Source organism: Netta rufina (genome assembly GCF_964035555.1).
Source record: "Netta rufina genome assembly, chromosome: 20".
In the NCBI taxonomy this organism is placed as follows: Eukaryota; Metazoa; Chordata; class Aves; order Anseriformes; family Anatidae; genus Netta; species Netta rufina.
In genome coordinates, this window is record NC_140144.1 from 1,050,935 (window position 1) to 1,063,990 (window position 13,056).

At 58.3% G+C, this 13,056-nt stretch overlaps 1 protein-coding gene across 2 annotated transcripts in view; it reads right to left on the reverse strand.

The window, feature by feature from the left end:
- ABCA2 (ATP binding cassette subfamily A member 2) overlaps positions 1 to 13,056 on the reverse strand; it is a 42,064-nt gene that overhangs the window by 23,692 nt on the left and 5,316 nt on the right. For both annotated transcript variants that reach the window (XM_084299139.1, XM_084299138.1), the window contains exons 2-10: positions 6,518 to 6,611; positions 3,877 to 3,988; positions 3,230 to 3,396; positions 2,929 to 3,056; positions 2,613 to 2,717; positions 1,927 to 2,112; positions 1,626 to 1,844; positions 582 to 913; positions 111 to 270 (exon numbers count right to left, since the gene is read on the reverse strand). In XM_084299139.1, coding sequence (XP_084155265.1) covers positions 111 to 270; positions 582 to 913; positions 1,626 to 1,844; positions 1,927 to 2,112; positions 2,613 to 2,717; positions 2,929 to 3,056; positions 3,230 to 3,396; positions 3,877 to 3,988; positions 6,518 to 6,611 — 1,503 coding nt within the window. The remainder of the gene's footprint in view (positions 1 to 110; positions 271 to 581; positions 914 to 1,625; positions 1,845 to 1,926; positions 2,113 to 2,612; positions 2,718 to 2,928; positions 3,057 to 3,229; positions 3,397 to 3,876; positions 3,989 to 6,517; positions 6,612 to 13,056) is intronic.

Consider the following 13,056-nt stretch of genomic DNA (forward strand, 5'->3'; position numbering starts at 1 on the left):
CCAAGCCCTCCTGAGCTCCTTTGGGCATGGATGTCCCTTGTGGACTGGGCTAGTGGAAGAGGAAGCAAAAGGGTCCTGGACTCTGCACCCTCATGAGCTGAAGCCCTCACCTTCAGAATGACCTTGTCCACTTCGGTACCCACAGGAGCGTAAAGAATTTTGGGGTTGCTGGTCATAAGATGTACAAGGAGTCCTAGGTTTCGCTGTTCCTTGCTGGTGAAGCCCAGAGAGCTCATGTTGCCCTGCTTCAGTGCCTCAGGTTCAATTGTCCTGCAAACACAGTCCAGGCTGCAAACTCCACTCCAACCCCAGCATCCCTCCCTGCAGGCAGCCCTGTGGCAGATTTCCCACTGAATCCTATGCCAGTGAGGTGCTGCCACAGTGCTGCCTGGTGCGAGAAGTTTCCCCTGGCAGCGGCACAAGGACGTGGTGTGGCACCCACATCCTGCACACTCATTGAGGGACAATTCTGCCCCTTTATCGTTGGCAGAAGCAAGGTGGGCTCCCCTGCACCCTGCCCCAGGAAGGGAGCTCACAGCTCAGGCAGTTCCCTGGCCCCATTCTCCTCATGGGACTCCTACCGGTTGTTGCCACAGAGGATGGGTTGCAGACCAGCCCAAAGCTGCACAAAGGCTGAGAACTGCCCCTGGGGGTTGTCACCACCAGCCAGGTCCCCCCTGGAACCCTCCTCTTCCACCGTGGCATTGCTGGCTGTGGCATTAGCACTGGCCCAGCCAGTGCTGTTGGCGGTAGGTGGTGGAGCCTTGCTGGTGCAGGCTCCCCTGGGCAGGAGCCTGGCCAGTGCTGAGAGGATGTCCATGTCGTGGAGAACCTTCTCCATCTCCATGAGGTCCTCTAGGAGGGTGCGGAGCCGGTGCTGGGCTGCCGTGCTGTTCACCTCATCCAGTTGCAGCTGTGAAGACAAGCAGGCAAGAGGATTACTCACAGCCAGGGTGCTGAAGCAAAGGGGCCCTGCTCTCCCGCTGCCAAAAGGAGGGGATTAAGGGGGATTCCAAGTGATGACATCCCCATTCTTGGTTAAAAGGTTGGAGCTGTGTCCCAGACTCATAATATTGCATCCACAGCAATCAGACAGTAGGAGCACAGCCAAATACTGGCAGGGTCTTGCTGGGGAACCTGTGAGAAGTGTCTGTCAGACAAGGATGGAACGAGGAGGGGGACCTCAGACACAGCCTCAATAAGCTGCGCTCCCAAGGGCATTGTAGGCACCAGGGAAAGGTGCAGACCCTGCTGGGACGCTCTGTGAGGATGCTATGGACACCCAGCATAGCTCTGCCCCTCATCACATCCAACAGGCAGTGCCAGAGTGGGTGCCAGCAGGGGAACATCATCTGGGGTCACACTGGAGCTGTGAGGACCATCCCCAGCAGGCCTTGGAGTTAGACAGGGGAGATGCCCATGTGGGGTAAGGAGGGGCCAGGCCATGTACTGAAGCATGTCACAGAAACCAGGGCTGGCAAAGCATCCCAATGCAGCCCCCAGCAGTTAGGGAAGAGCAGTTTGGGACACAGCCCTGCCCCATGGCTCACCCTACACCCCAGAGCCACAGCTGCCAGTCCCACTACTCGCCAGCTCCTGCAGCCATGCCCCAGCCCCGTTCTCACCCTGCTGATGATCTTGGGGACATCCAGCTGGTCCCGCAGTTCAGCAGCCAGCAGGGTGAAGCGCTCCTCGCGGGCTGCCCGGCTGCCATTGCACACCAGCACCCGGTATGCCTGCAGCAGTGGCTGCTGGCTTGGGGCCACACGCAGGAGGCGGCGCAGCGTCCCAGAGCTATGCTCGCACGTCAGCTGCTCCAGCACTGGTGCTGTGAAGAGAACAGCCTGCAGGGCAGGGAGCTGTGGCTAAGCTGCCCCATTGAGGGCACCGCAGCCATGCCCCTCCTCACCCCAGCCAGGCACTCACCTCCATCTCCGTGACGAAGGCCTGGGGGCTGTAGGAGCCTGTAGGTGCCGTGGTGGCACTGGCAAGGCCCAGGGCCTGAGAGAGCAGGTGGAGCAACGCTGGCCTCTGCAGGGCTGTGGAGGGGTTGCGCAGCGCGCTGTGGACTAGCCCTTCCCGCAGGCTTCTCCAGCTGCTGGGAAGGCTCTTCTACGAGAGGACCAAAGAGGGTGTCTGGGAGTGTGGGGGCTCCCCAGTGTCTCCCTCCATCCCAAGCACATGTGAATGGCCCCACAGCACCCACATCCAGAGTTTTCACAGAGGGGAAAGAAAAAGGGGGCATGCAGATCTGGTGGAGCACCATCCTGGGCAGGGCATGAGGCTCAGTCCTCACAGCCAAGAGCATCCCAGGCCACAGGGGGTAATGTTTTCCTCCTCTCCTCCAGGCAACGCCACCACCCATTGCCGTGGCAAACTGAGTTGTGGGCACTGGCCCACCTCAAAGCACTTGGGGAATCGGTGGCAGCACCACAATGGGAGCCAGGTGACCTTACTGTTGCTCTGAACATCCGAAAATGTCCCATCACATCCCCTCTGACTGGACAGATAACTCTAAACCATCCTGCATGCACGGCAGAGCTAGGCAGGCCAGTGCAGAGGGGATGTGGAGGACAAGCTGTGCCCCACCGCATCCCCTGCACGTTCCTCACCTCCAGCTGTGAGATCTTGTCACTGGGTCCAAACTGATCCCACAGGTCTTGTTCATGGACATTGTCTGGTGCCAAAGGAGAGGACCCAAACAACAGGTGATATACCTGCACCAGGGACGGGAAAAGTCTGCTGAGCATGCTAGGAGCAGAAGGACCCCACTGCCCAGCAGTGCCCTGGCACAGGGTAGGATGAGTCCCTGCTGGGTGCCCACTGGCCCCCACCCCACGGATCTGGCACTCAGGGCTCAGTCTGGGTTGGGACGTACTTGCCCGCTGCTGCAGTGCAGCGTCCTGCAACCCCCATGCCATCACCCACCTCCCGCAGGTCAATGCTGGAGCCCAAGAGGAGCTCAGTCGTGTCGTTGGGGAGGGACAGGTTCTGCATGAGGAAGCGCTGCAGCTCGCCCTGGTCCTTGGCTGCCCACCCCAGTGTGAAGCCAGACCCTGGCAAGGAGCAAAGCAGGAGGTCAGAACAGCCCATGATCAGAGGGGACACAGCCTGGCCCCACGCATGGACATCTCATAGCATGCAGCCAGGAGGAGCAGTGGCAGGGCACTGCCACATTGCTGGGCACCCCATGAAGAAACACCTCCATCCCTGGCAGGACACAGCCTACCTGCTTGGCTGCTGAAGTGGGTCTCCATGGAGCTGGGCTCGCTGCTGCTGAGGGCCTCCAGGCGCCGACGCAGGGATTCCAGCTCCTCCTCCAGGCCCGGGTGGTCTGGGTCAAACAAGTTACTCTGCTCCACCACCTCACTGAGGTGCTCCAGGAGCTGCGTCACCCTGTAGGGAGCACAGCACTACTGCAGCTTCAGGGAAGGAACACACATTGCCCAGGGGGAAGGGCCCCTCAGGAACTGCAGCACCCAGACAGCATGGCCTCATGCCGCTGCACTCGCCTGCACTGAGCCTAAACATGTGCCAGGGATGCAGAGTAGAGCTGCAGCACCTCCAGGTGTCCCCAGGGCCACCTCCTCCCAGCACAGTGCAAGGCACCTGGGATGCTGCAAGTGCAGGGGAGATGGGCTGAGATTTCCCCTGCTCCCAGGGGACAAGGGACGCTGCGCACAAATGCATCAGATGATGCTTGCTTCTGCACCTTCCCCAGGGGGATGTTGCCAGTGTGAGAACAGGCATGCTGTGCACATGTGCATGTGTGTACATGCATGCAGGCACGTGTGCATGCATGTGTACATATTTGCATGTCCATGTGTGTGTGCACATGGGCAGGACCAAGAACAGTGCAGCAAGAGTGTGACTCACGTGGAGTTGGAGTACTGCAGGAAGCCAAACTCATCACGCTGGCCATCGGGACACAGGGACTGCATGATAGGCAGGATCCCAGCCGAGGTGAGTGGGGCCGCCGTGTAGAAAGCTGGAGCCAGTGAGAGAGCACAGAAGAGGCAGGGGAAGGCAGGGGCAGGAAAAAGGAGAGGCAGGGGCCACCAGAGAGACAGACACTCAGTTCAGAGAGAAGCACTTGGTGCGCCCTGCGAGCCCCAGGGGACGTTGGACAGCCAAGGTCAGAAGTTTGCAGCCTTCCTGCATGGCCACCAAGACTGTCCCTGCTGGCACCCCCTTGGCGCTGGGGGCAAATCATGCCCACCTCCACAGCCACCCCAGCTTGTGCCACCTTGCCTGTGCCCATTCCCCCCCAGATGATGGTGGCCACTCAGCCCCAGGATGACGCTGACTTCTGACACTTGCCCACTGGAGTGCCACCAACTTCCCCTGGCCTCTTGGCCGCCCTTGTTAGTAACCTCAGAGGCATTGCTGCATTTCCAGAGGAAGAGAAGAAGGAAGAATACAACAGGGAAGAGCTGTCACTCACAGGCCAGGGCCCCTCTTGAGACCCATCCTCCTCCCCACCTGGCTGCCCCGACGTGAGACTGATGGAGGTGAGAAATGGAGACACGGTGAGGGGGGAGATGGACAAAATGAGGAGCAGTGAGGAGGCAGCAAATGTTCACTCCCAGACAGGATTGAGCCCTCACCAGCCGCAGCCTTTCCCCCTCATTCCCTGGGCAGGGCAAGCACAGCAGCCTGCACGGATCCCTCCTGAAGAGGACCAAAGGCTGTCACTGGGCAGCACCTGGCAGGGCTGGGTGGGGTTAGCCCTTTACCCACTGGTGCCCCTGGTTAGAGGTGGGTCAGTGCTGTTAACACAGCTGCGACAGGAGAGCTGGTGAAGACGGGCTTCTGGGCACAAATGGGGACAGCCCAGGGCAGACATGGCCCAGCATAGATAGATGGGCCAACAGCCTGCTTGAGATGGGCTCCATGCTGAAAGCTGTGCCACGGTGAGGTGACAACACTAGCATCTGGGTGACTTCTTGCTGTCCTTCTGGTTCCTTCTGCTAGTGCTGTGTCCCAGCTCCGTCCCAGCTGCAAAGGACTGGGACAGGGACCTGGTGGCAGGGGACCAGAGCTGCCTCCAGACTGGCTGCTTTGGGGACAGCCGGTGGGACACAGGCACAACTGGGCGATCATGAGCTGCACTGCAGCCTGCAGGCAGCAGAGTTTGCCCCAGGAGAGAGGCAACAAGATGGGAGAGAGGGGCCTCTGCCAGGCCTGGCATGCCCTCTGCAGCCCAATCAGCCAAGGTCACAGCCATGAGTGGCCCCAGCACCTACTAAACTCAGCCTCAGCAAGGAAAACACACTAGAGGCAGTGTCTGGAGCTGGCCCAGGCTGGTCAGCAACAGCGGGGGCCAGGGCCATGAGGGCCACAGGTGGCTGGCACAACGCAGGTAGTCAGGCAGGGCCACACTGCACTGCCCAAGCTCATCTTCACCAGCCAAGGAGGGAGAAGGAAGGCAACAGGTTACAGAGGTGCTAATTAGGCCAGAGTGAGCTGATCCAAACTGGTCTCTTTCTCCCCAAAAGATTTTGCTGGCAATGGCAGGGGAAGGGGAGAGGCACCCACCCATCCAACCAACTTACAGACTGGAGCATGCAGTAGAGGCATGGAGGGCAGGCGGACAGGGGTGATGGTGGGAAAGAAAAAGAAAATGTGAGAGAAAAGAAAGAAAAAACAAACCAAAAAACACAACACAGAGCACATATCAGCACCAGGGCAGGAATCGGGGCAGCGCCGGCCACCCTCAGCTCATCCCCTATGCTCCTCAGCTGGGCTCTCCCTCACCAGCATGTGTTCAGATCACTGTCACACTGGGCCATGGCCACCAGCTGCCGGCGCCTCCCCTGGCTCCGCTGTGCTGCCCTGAGGCATCTGTCCCTCTACCCATGGAAGGCACCTGCCCAGGGAGACATCTTCTGAGGCATCTTGCTGCCACACAAAGGCCAGACAAGCTCTGCATTGCCACTTCTTCCTGACAGCATGGTACCCATGGAGCTCCAGCTGTGCATCTCCGGGACACCCTGAGCTCCTGCCCCATCAATTTTCTGGCCTCACCCTGGCCCCAGCAAGCCCCAGAGTCCCCCTGAAGCAATGCAAGGAGCTGCACACAGAGCACATCCCCCTGTCCCTTCCCAGAGCCTCCCAGCTGCTCCCCTGGTGCTTGGGGGCACTGCAGCTCTCCCAGAACCACCCAGCCCCACCACCCCTCTGTCCCACGAATGCCTTCGGGCAGAGATAAGATGTCCCTGCTGATGGCATCTGAAGGCTGCTTGGTCCTGGTCAGCTCCAGGAAGCTCCCTTGGCAAAGAAGTCCTATTGCTCTCCGGCCCATCTTCTGCAACAGCACTTGTCTGCAGCCCCTCCCCTAACCTATGTCCCCAAAAGGCTCCTCTGGGTCCCTGCCAGCTGTCAGAGTGTCCTCCTAAGCCTCAGGCTGTTCCTGGGGACAGCTGCTGGAAAAGCTCTCCAGTGCCTTGTGGGGGGAGGGGAGGGCCTAGACTGCCCCCAAGTATGCGTGTCCCAGGCAGCACCAGATCACACTCACCTTCCTTCACAGGGATGGTTGGCTTCTTCTGTCGCAGTCCCAGGAGGATGAAGAAGAGCACCAGTGGGATGAAGATCTCAAAAGTCAGCACCCACTGCAGATGACACAAAGCAGAGGGACTATGACAGCCAGGGACAGGACCTCCACCAGGGAGAGGCATGAGCAGGATGAAGGTCCCTAGGGCAGCCCCTGCCCCATGCCCCAGTGCAGCACAGCACTGTGCCCAGGTGGATGGTGGCACCACAATGGCTGAGACACCTGAGGTTCTCCAGCTACTCCCTGCCCACACCCTGCCTGTTCCATTCTGCAGGGAAAGCACTGCCAGGGGGCACCATGGGACAGGATGGGCCCATCAGACAGTGTGCTAGGGCATGAGCCCAGACCAGATGGGCCACCACAGCTGGAGCTGCCCAGGGCGGACAACGGCCCCAGGTCCTTGTGGCCTATGAAGAGCCACAGGCACCCTCCTGGCAGTGCCTTCCCAGCCAGCAACTGCCTGGTCATGACATCCCTTGTCCCTGCTGGGTCCCTGCGGCTGGCCTGGCATGCCCAGAGTGCCCCTGTGTGATTGCTCTGCTATTGGAGCTGGGCCCCAAGGAGCTCCCAGCCCCATCTCACCTGTGAACCCAATGTAGGCAGCAGACTTCAATGCTGTCAGGGTGAGGAGACATTCGATCAGGACCTGGCACCATCTCCATGAATGACTGGGGGCAGTGCAGGGGATCCCGACCTCCTTACACCCCCTCTGTGCCTTCCCAGAAAGCAACAGTTGGACAGGATTTTCAACCAGCTGCATATGGCAAATTGCTGCAAATCCCCAGGAAACACCAACCCCAATAGCACAGGCAGCCCAGGCTGGGCTCCATCTTTGTGGCCCTCCTCTGGACCCACTCTGACAGCTCCACATCCTTCTTGTGCTGGGGGCTCCAGACCTGGACACAGTACTCCAAGAGGGGCCTCACAAGGGCAGAGCAGAGGGGCACAATCACCTCCCTCAACCTGCTGCCCACCCCTCTGTTGATGCAGCCCAGAATGCAGTTGGCCTTCTGGGCTGCAAATGCACACTGCTGCATCACGTCGAGCTTTTTATCCACCAAAACCCCCAAGTCATTCTCTGCAGAGCTGCTCTCAATGAGTTCTTCTCCCTCTCTGTACTCATGTCTGGGATTGCCCTGTCCCAGGTGCAGCACCCTGCACTTTGACTTGTTGGTACCTTAAAGGAGGCTGTAGTGAGGTGGGGATTGCTCTATTCTCCCATGCGCCTGGCGATAGGATGAGGGGGAATGGGCTAAAGTTTTGCCAGGGGAGGTTTAGGTTGGATATTAGGAAAAACCTCTTTACTGAAAGGGTTGTTAGGCATTGGAATGGGATGCCCATGGAAGTGGTCACGTTACCATCCCTGGAGGTATTTAAAAGACATTTAGATGTAGAGCTTAGTGATATGGTTTAGTGTAGGACTGGTCAGTGTTAGGTCATGGGTTGGACTAGGTGATTTTGGAGATCTCTTCCAACCTAAACAATTGTGTCATTCTGTGATTCTGTTGAACCTCATTAGGTTCATGTGGGCCCACTTCTCTTATTTATCCAAGTCCCTTTGGATGGCATCCCTTCCTTCTATCGTATCAACTGCACCACTCAGCTTGGTGTCATCTGCACTCGATCCCACTGTCTCTGTCATTGATGTAAATGGCACTGGTCCCAGGACAGACCCCTGAGGTACACCACTCATCACCAGCTTCCACTTGGACATAGAGCCATTGAGCATCACTTTCTGGGTGTGACCTTCAAGCCAATTCCTTATCCACTGAACGGTCCACCCATCAAATCCATCTCTCTCCAATTTGGAGACCAGGATGCATGCCAAAGGCCTTGCAGAAGCTGAGGTAGATGACATCGATTGGTATTCCTTTGTCAACTAACGCAGTCACTCCATCATAGAAAGCCACCAGATTGGTCAGGCACAGAAATGGGAAATGGTTTTGTTTTGTTTTTAATACAGGGTTTTAAAACAAAAGTGTCTGACTGGAAAGACACAAACTGCAACAGGTGACAGCCAGGCCTTTCTGTCTCTGATGGCAACACCTCTTCACCAGCCTCAGCCATGGGCTGGAACTGCTCAGATAAAAAACAATTCTGCCCAGCAAAGGGCAGTGAGCAGAGGGACCCCTCTGCCCGTACCCCATGCTGGTGCATGGCCATGACCAGGAGGGTCTGTGGGCAAGGCATGGCTGCATCAATGGGTGCTGCACCCATAGGTGCTGCTCAAGGGCCTCGCTGCAGCCCCAGCAAAGCTCCCTGCAAAGCTTCCTCACTGCCCACTCCATGCTGGGAACCACTGATTTGGAGGGAAGAAGAGAACGGTGGAACAAGGGCTGGAAGGGACAGGGATGGGGGTGCTGCAGGAAGGAAGCCAGGCTGCCTGGGAGCGGTGCCAGGGATGGGGGGGATCCCTGTCTGTGTGGCACCACTGGTCCCAGGCACCACCCCCACTGTCACCACCCCTGTACCCACGCCTGCCCCCCCTCCCCTGCTTGTTTACCAGACACACAATCGTGCCTCTGTGCACACACGGGTGCAAGTCTGTCCTTCCACTACCACCCCCAACACCCCATGTTGCATCCGTACCAGGCAGGTCCCTCCTTTGGGGATTGTTTGGTCCTTGTTGGCAAAAGGAAGCGCCTGTTTGTTGTTGTGTGTGTTTTTTTTTCGTTTTTTTTTTCTCTTCTTTAAAGCAGGTCATTGACCTTTTGCTCGGCTCCATCTCCAGGACAAACCAGAAATGAGACTGGGTAGCAAAGATATCCCCCATCCCTGACCCCGACCCCAGAGCAGCACTGGGCACCCCCTATGCACTGCCATGCCCCTCAATGCCAGGGCTGGGTGCCCCCAACACAGACAGACGTGGTGGCAGAGCAGGGCTCACCAACCCACACCGCAGGGACTGATCCTGTCCTTTCAGCCCCAGGCTGCCCACACAGTGCTAAACACCTTGGGCATAGGGTTAAGGCTGCCTCACACCCAGAGAGAGCAGACATGGGTGCTCTCACCCCCAAGCCCAGCACATGCCCCGAACTCTGTCACCCAGCCCATCATGCAGAGGGTACTGCAATGCCACCCACACTCCAGCCTCATCTCCTCCAGACTCTCCCACCCACAGCTGGACTCCAGGGTCTCCCATCATGCCTGCCCTAAGAGAGTGCAGGGGAAACAGCAACTGCTCCAAACTGCCCAGTCCTTCCCACAGCCAGGTTATGTGCTAGAGTGCCTCTGCCCACCTACAGCGGGGCAGAGGGACATAGGCAGGCAAGGGGGCCTGCCCATGGGGAAGGAACACCCTGTCCCAGCACAGCCTCAGTCCCCCACGGGGGTGGCACCCAGCAGGGCCACCTGCCACCAGAGCAGCCAGTGGACACAGTGCCAGCAGGGGTCACCACCTATGGGTGTGGAACACTGGAGGACACAGCAAGAGCATTTTGGGATTGCACAGGACTTACTGTGGGAGAAAGCACAGACAGGGAAAGGCAAGGATCTGGTTGACCAGGAAGTGATGCTACAAAAAACAGATGGATAAGGAGTAGAAATAGCTGTGCCCTTGTAAGCATGGCTGTTCAGTATACTTGCCCAGCCATGCCCCACACTGATCAGAAGATCTGGACCGCCTTCCTTCCCAGTTCCACTCTTGACTCTGCACTGGGTCAGCTCTGCATGTACTTGCACAAGTTCAGCACCAGGAGAGATGCAGGTCCCAGGGTCCCAGGTGCCTGGGTGCCAGCAGTGGGGGAGGCCTGGCTGGGGCAGGTCCTGAGCCCCGCTACTGGAGGGATCCAGCCCACAGATGCATACAAGCCCCTCCACATGCAGGCATCCACCTCAATTGGCCAGAGGGCTGAACAGGATGAGGCCACCACTGCTGTGTTTGCACAAATGTGGGGCACCTGCTCATGGTCCATGCAGCTGCGGGGGAATGTACACGTACACATGGCATATATACGGTGCACATGCAGGCCGGGCCCATGTGCTCAGCCTCTCTCACACTCCTGGCTCCAGCCTGAAGCTCCAAGCCAGGCAGGCACAGGGGCTGGCACAAGTGCTGCTTGCATGGCACTGGCCAAGGCAGGCAGCTCCCAGGGGAGGCCACACAGTGCCCTGGAACATGACACCCTGGCAGAGTAAGTGCAGGGGCAAGAGGAGGGCACCGTGCTAGGGGAAGCACTGGACATAACCCATGGGACAAGGCCCAGCAAGGGGCAAGAGCAAAGGGCCCGGCCTGGCACAGTGACCCCCACTGACAGGGCTGTGGTCCCCTGCCAGCCAGCACTCGGGACCAGTGCCACAGGTAGCTGAAGGACACACTGCAGCCAGAGGCTACCATGGGCTGTGAGGTCTTCATCTGCCAAGCAGACACTGGACCATGGACTTTGGCAGGACAGCTTCACTGGTGTCCCCAGCTGCCCCAGTCCAGCTGCCACGGGACACGTGGTTGTCTGCATGTCTGGATAGCTGAGCCAGATGCCCCCTGCAACCAGGCCCAGGGCCGAGGCAGCTCTCTATGCCCACTGCTATCAGCCAGAAGTTCGCTCCATCTCTCCTGCCTGCTCCAAGAAATCTCCCTAAGCCCATGGCCATCACCTTCAGCCAGCACAGCCTAGCAGAGGTGCAGCCAGGAGCCTCCCCAGGCTGGGACCAGGCAGCTGCCTCTCAACCACTTCTCTAACGCAAACCCTGTGGCAACTCCAGCAAGGTCCCCCCACCCCAGAACTACCATACCAGCACCCTCTCCAGCCCTGGTCTGTCACCAGGACATGGGGGGACAGCTGCTCTCCTGGCAGAAGCAAGGATATTTACTAGGCTTGATCCAGGCATAGTAGCACCAAGTTACATAGCTCAGTCAAGACTGGCCTGTGGTGAGCCCCTGTTCTGAATTTAAGAGGGAGGGGCAGGGTTTGCCCAACCTCTTCCCTGGGGAGGAGGGAGGGAACAGAGCCCTGCAGCTGCCATTTCCCCACCAGTCTCTCCTGCAGGCCCCAGCACTGCCCACAAAGCAGAAGGTGACAGCCTGCAAGAGGCCCAGGGAACAGGGGTTCAACTCCTTGAGAATCTACACCCTAATTTTAAAGACTAGTGAAAATATTTTAAGTGTATTGATGGCTCCAAACTTTAGTTGCAGCATCATCAAATACCTGCTTACTGCAAATATGGTCTTAGAGCTGAGAAGTACAAATGGGTTAAGTTGTGGTCCCTGTGAGAGAAGATTATCAGAGACCCCAGCATCCCAGCACAGTGTTCGGATCCACACAAACCCACAGTACCTAAGAGAGGAAGCCAGGTGGAGCTCCCTGCCGGGCATGCTCCACATCCAAGGCCAGTTCTGTTGCGGTACCCCAGCAGGGATCCAGACACTGATACCCACTGGTGGTCACCACCTGGCTGAGCACCCCCAGCCCTGCTAGGACACCAAAAGGCCGTGTCTGGCCTGTGCCCTGACCCTTGGTGACTGCCCTCCAGCCTCGGTCTCTGTACCATGCTCCAGACAAAGCAGGGCCTGCTTCAAGCCATGGGGCCACCTGTAGTACAACCCTGGTCACACCAGGGCCGCCAAACCCACCCCACTGGCCCATCCACTGGGCCTGGCTGCTGTTACCCCTGCGTCTAGTCACAATTTCTTCTGGCCCAAGTTGTGCCCATTGTCACTGGTCCCACAGACACCTCTTTCCACTCCTCAAAACCTGCCTCTGGCTTTGCCCAGCAGACAGCACTGGCACTGTTGGCTCAGGACAGCCTGGGGAAGCTAGAGGTCCTGATGTTTCTGGAGGACAAGGAAATCCCTGCCTGGGCTTGCTGAAGCCTCTCATGACCCCAAGAGGGGAGCCACAGGAGAGCAAAGGACAGCTCCTCCCCTGTGCCAGCCCCACAGAATGGCTGAGGTTGGAGGGGACCTCTGAAGATCATCTAGCCCAACCGCCTTGCCAAGCAGGCACATTGCACAGGATGGCATCCAGACGGGTTTTGAATATCCCTGGAGAAGGAGACTCCACAACCTCTCCAGACAACCTGTTCCAGTGCTCTGTCACCCTCACAGTAAAGAAGTGAGAGGGCACTGCTGTCACTGAGTGCCAGCAGGAAGGGTCCATCAGGACGTGGCACCAGCGACAATGCTGGACCAGCTCCTGGGCTGGCCACAGCACTGCTCCCAGGTGGTGCTGAGAAGTGACACCCAAAGCCTCTACCCATCCACCTCCTCTCTGCACTCAAACCAACACCTGCAGAGGGGGAGACCAGTTTAAGCCAACTCACAAGTAGTCCTGACAGCCCAGCACTACGTCTGCTCCCCCTGAAGCACAAGCTCTGCCATGCACGGACCTTGGATGTGAGCCCTGCTACACTTGGGAAGGCTGAGGCTCAGACACAACACAGCATCCAGTGTTTTTGGCTCCTTGTTGCTCCTCTGGAGCTTTGCACATGAAGAGGGAAGGAAATCATTCACAGCCCCTTGCTGCCCTCCAAACAGCACCTACAGCCCCTTGGAGAGTCCTGCAGCA